The sequence below is a fragment of the Brassica napus genome, chromosome C3 (assembly GCF_020379485.1).
Source record: "Brassica napus cultivar Da-Ae chromosome C3, Da-Ae, whole genome shotgun sequence".
Lineage (NCBI taxonomy): Eukaryota > Viridiplantae > Streptophyta > Magnoliopsida > Brassicales > Brassicaceae > Brassica > Brassica napus.
In genome coordinates, this window is record NC_063446.1 from 45,946,175 (window position 1) to 45,951,337 (window position 5,163).

The window sequence follows — 5,163 nt, forward strand, 5'->3', positions numbered from 1 at the left end:
CCCGTTAGCTTTTGAACCTCCTCGACGTTCTTTGGGAAGGGATTGAGTGAATAGCCCTGATTTGCTCCGGGTTGGCCTCGATTCCCCGTGTGGGTTACGATGTACCCGAGGAACTTGCCAGAACTGACCCCAAATGAGCATTTAGCCGGGTTGAGCTTCATGTTATATTTCCTGAGGGTGGAGAAGGCTTGCTGCAGGTGAGATATGTGGTCTTCCACTTCCAGGGATTTGACCAGGTTTTCATCGATGTAGACATCCATGGTTCTCCCGATTTGGTCCTCGAACATCATGTTTACCAGCCGTTGATAGGTTGGTCCTGCGTTCTTTAGGCCGAAGGGCATGACCTTGTAGCAGTAGATCCCTCTGGACGTCATGAAGGATGTTTTCTCCTGGTCTCCGGATGCATAAATATCTGATTGTAGCAAGAGAACGCGTCCATGAAGCTCAGCAGCTGGTGCCCGCTGTGACACCAGCTTGTCGATATGAGGTAGCGTGAAGGGTTCCTTTGGACAGAACTTGTTGAGGTCCGTGAAGTCGATGCAGACTCTTCACTTCCCATTCTTTTTCTTGACCACGATGATGTTGGCTAGCCGTTCTGGTACTGCACCTCACGAATGAACCTCGCGCCGAGCAGGCTCTTGACTTCATCGTTGATGATCGCGTCTCTCTCGGAGGGAAAACTTCCGTCTCTTTTGCCTGACGGGTTGATGTAGGCGTTCCACCTGCAGCTTATGCAAGATGACCTCTGGATCGATCCCAGGCATCTGCTGCGTGGGACCACGCGAAGCAGTCAGAGTTAGACCTGAGAAGTCTCTCAGTGTTCTTCTCAATCCCTCGGTTAGCTTGGAACCGATCTTGAGATGTCGGGTCTGATCTCCTTCGGTTAATGGCACGTCGTCCATTTCCTCTACCTCCGGTTCCTCAGTGACGAGCCAGAGGTTTGCTCTGTAATTGCTATAAGACCTTGGTCTTTCCCTTCAGAGTGGTCTGATAGCAGGAGCAGGAATATTCCTGATCCCCTCTGATCGCCTTTATGCCCCAGGGTGTAGGGAATTTCACCATTTGGTGAAGAGTTGAGGGGACGGCCCCCATTGCGTGAATCCAGGGCTGTCCTAGGATCATGTTGTAAGACGAATTGCAATCAACCACGAGGAATTTTTTTAACATGTTGATTCCTTTGGTGTATACGGGAGTTACCTCCCAGCGGTTTGTTTGACTTCCCCGCTGAACCCTATAAGGGGGGTTATCCTCCGAGTTAGAGCACCTTCCTCCAGCCCCAGATCCTTTTATGCGGCCTGGAAGATGATGTTGCCGGAGCTTCCATTATCTACTAATATCCTTTTTACCAGGCAGTTCGCTACAGTGAGCGAGATAACCAGGGCATCATGATGTGGAGTGAGGACTTTCTCTTGCTCTTTGGCCGTGAAGCTTATCTCGTCTGTTCCTAGGAGTAGGCGTTTTAGCTTGGATGCCTCTAGGCCGTGCTTGGCGTTCAGGTGCTTTTCTTCGCAGCTGCATGGCTTATGCCGCTGATTTCTGAACCGCCCGAAATGACATGGATCACTCGGTCCTGTCATGGTGGCGAGACAGGAGCAGCTTCAGTGGGCTTACCCGTTGTCTCCTTGCTTAGATGGCTCTTGGCCTTCTCGGAAAGGAATTCCCTGAGATGCCCTTTCCTAACCAGGTCGTTCACCTCGATCTTTAGTGCGATGCAGTCCTCCATTTTGTGACCGTGGTCTCGATGGAAGTCGCACCAGAAGTCAGGATTCTGGAAAGAGTCGGGGGCTTTCATCTTCTGAGGCCACTTGACCTACTAGCCCATTTGCCCATTTGCCTCAGAACATTGATCAGCTCCAGCCTTGAGACGGAGAGGTGAGAGATGTCTGGCCATGTGGACACTGCCATCCCTTCTGCCTTCTCGATCGGCCGGTTCTGGTACCTGCCCCGGTTTCGATTCCCGGAGTCCCTAGCTGGTCTTTGAGAGGATTTCTCGTCTTGCTCGATTTGGTCTGGTCTGATCGTCTTGGGATCTTGCTTTTGTTGCGGTTTGGCACGGCTGGCGACGTTTTTCTCTCATTTGACCTGCGCCCAGGCTCGAGATATGACGTCTTCCATGGTTTTGCACTGATATTTGGTCAGCTCCTTGTAGAGGTCTCCGTCAGGGAGCAGACCTCTCTTGAAAGCAGAGATAGCCGTGGGGATACTGCATTCGGGGATAGCCACCTTCTCTTGACTGAAGCGGGCTATGTATCCTCGCAGGTGTTCCACTCGATGCTGGAGGATTTCGTAGAGACTATCGGAGGTTTTCTCCAGGTCCCTGCTGCTGGCGAATTGCTCCACGAACTTGTCATCGAGAACCGCGAAGGAGGCTATGGACCTGGAGGGTAAGTTGATATACCATTGCAGAGCGGGTCCGGTCAGAGTAGAGCCGAAAGCTTTGCACATGGTAGCTTCGTGTGACCCCTTTGGGAGTGCTACGGCGAGCATCCTTTGTCTGTATTGGGCGACGTGGTCATTCGGATCAATGGTGCCGTCATACGCTTTTATGCTGGCGAAAGAGAACTTCTTGGGCATCTCGATCAAGGTGATCTCATCCGTGAAAGGAGTATCGGCGTAGGAGTCGGGGTTGCTCTTCCGGATGGGGGGAGCTAGCCCCAGGAGTCTCTCTACCATGGACTGCATGGCGTCGAGTCTATCGGAGAACATCTGGTGAAGGTGACCGATCATAGGAGACTCCGCTCTCGCTGCTCCGTTCGATGCTTCTTTATCAGGCTCAGGCTCCGAGTCGCTGTCCTCCACGTCGTAGGTCTGGGCATCCTTGGCCTTTCTCGCGTAGATGTGTCTCCTCCCAGCACCGTAGTTGGGAGATTCTCGCCTGTCCTAAAATTAAGTGTTTCCAGAGTCGGCATAGGGCGAACCTGAGTCCGGAATGAACGCTTCTTGTTGCTTGCCGCGTTAGGGTTTGGTTCTCGCACGGGAGGGTAAGATTCTCCGATTCGAGATGGCTGAGCTTCTCGGCGCTCTGCTCCAGTTGCTTGGAGTGTTCGTTGAGCTTTTCCTTCAGGACTGGTCTCTTCCCGAGTTCTATGTACCGGTTACTTGACCTTACAGATCATCGATTTGCATTTGGAGTTCAGCTTCTCTCTTGGTAGCTTTAGGTTGCTCGTCATGCTCGTGCACCGCCATTATCACGTAGTTTAGATTACTCCCCTCCTTATATCACCAAACTGTTAGGGGATTTTTGTGTAGGATATTTGTGAGTATCACGGAACGATGGACAAGGCTGGTATTTGTATTGATTTCGTGAGTATTAGAGAGAAATAAACTTGAAGAGATGTTTAATTAGATAAAACGAGCTGGAACTACAATGATTGGTGTATAAACCCTAGTTCTAGCCGCCTAGCTACAATCTCTAAGTCTTATACACCATTCCGTAAGAGCAACCCCGACTCTTATGCCGATACTTCTTTCACGGATGAGATCACCTTGATTGAGATACCCATGAAGTTCTCCTTCCCCAGCATAAAGGCGTATGACGGCACCACCGATTCGAATGACCACGTCGCCCAATACAAACAAAGGATGCTCGCCGTAGCACTCCCAAAGGGGTCGCCCAAAGCTACCATGTGCAAAGAGTTCAGCTCCACTCTGACCGGACCCACTCTGCAATGGTATATCAACCTACCCTCCAGGTTCATAGCCTCCTTCGCGGTTCTCAGCGATAAATTTGTGGAATAATTCGCCAGCAGCAGGAACCTGGAGAAAACCTCTGATAGCCTCTACAAGATCCTCCAGCACCAGACGGAACCCCTACGAGGCTACATAGCCCGCTTAAATCAAGAGAAGGTGGCTATTCCCGAATGCAGCATCCCCACTGCTATCTCTGCCTTCAAGAGAGGCTTGCTCCCCGACGGAGACTTCTATAAGGAGTTAACCAAATACCAATGCAAAACAAAGGAAGACGTCCTATCTCGAGCCTGGGCGCATGTAAAATGGGAGGAAGATGTCTCCAGCCGCGCTAAGGCGCAACAAAAACCAGATCCCATGACGATCAGACTAGACCAAACCGAGCGAGACGAGAAACCCTCTCAAAGACCGGCTAGTGACTCTGGAAATCGAAACCGGGGGAGATACCAGAACCGGCCGATCGAGAAGGCAGAAGGGATGGAAGTGTCCACGTGGCCAGACATCTCTCACCTCTCCGTCTCAACGCTGGAGCTGGTCAATGTTCTGAGGCAGATGGGCCAACAGGTCAAGTAGCCTCAAAAGATGAAAGCACCCGACTCTTTCCGGAACCCTGGTTTCTGGTGCGACTTCCACCAAGACCACGGACACAAAACGGAGGACTGCGTCGCACTAAAGATCGAGGTCAACGAGCTGCTTAAGAAAGGATACCTCAGTGTTGGGGTCAAAAACGGACACGACGAAGTTAACATCCAAATATCCGTAAAAATCGGCATGAACGCTTTTACGAAAAGTAATCTTCGTAAAGAAATCTTCGCGAAGAACTTTGCGGTTAAATCTTGCACTAGTCTCGGTTGATTCATCGAAACTAAACACCCATAGCCCAAGAACACGTTCATAGAGCGTCAGAAATTGATCCAAACAAGGTCGCCACATAACGACCAGTCCGCGAACGAGCTGGTCGCTACGTAGCGACCGACCAAGCCACTTGGTCGATTGCTACGTAGCAACCGACGACCGACCAAGCCTCTCGTTTGGTCTCTACGTAGCGACCGACCCGTGAACGAGTCGGTCACTACGTAGCGACCGACCAAACTGTCTCGAACGTTGATCAACAGGTACGACCCAAATCCGTGCATTCTCGTATGTTTCTTAATGCGAGCCCCTATGTACCACAGCCATATCATTTCTCACTACCATCGATCGGAGTTATGACTTAAACTTTACGATAAAAATCACGGAAAGTTTATTTTTATCGATAAAAATCGTAATAAACGTTTCGAGTCGAGAGACGGCCCAAATAGGTCTAAAACATGATTAGAAATATACTTACGATTTTTTGAGGAAATGCCCGTAGATACTATGGCGGTTTATACTCAGTCCACAAGAAAAGATAAATGGCAAATTTTCGCAGATAAATGTTGAGTTTCCGCGGATAATCATGAAGATCGAGAAAAATGGAATATCTTCATTTTCGAG

At 50.2% G+C, this 5,163-nt stretch overlaps 1 protein-coding gene across 1 annotated transcript; it reads left to right on the forward strand.

The window, feature by feature from the left end:
• Positions 1–3,273: 3,273 nt before the first annotated feature.
• LOC125583112 lies at positions 3,274–4,260 on the forward strand. Its single transcript, XM_048749677.1, has 3 exons — positions 3,274–3,286; positions 3,347–3,671; positions 3,747–4,260. Exons 1-3 carry the CDS (start codon positions 3,274–3,276, stop codon positions 4,258–4,260), a joined length of 852 nt encoding a protein of 283 aa, XP_048605634.1.
• The last annotated feature ends 903 nt before the right edge of the window (positions 4,261–5,163 follow it).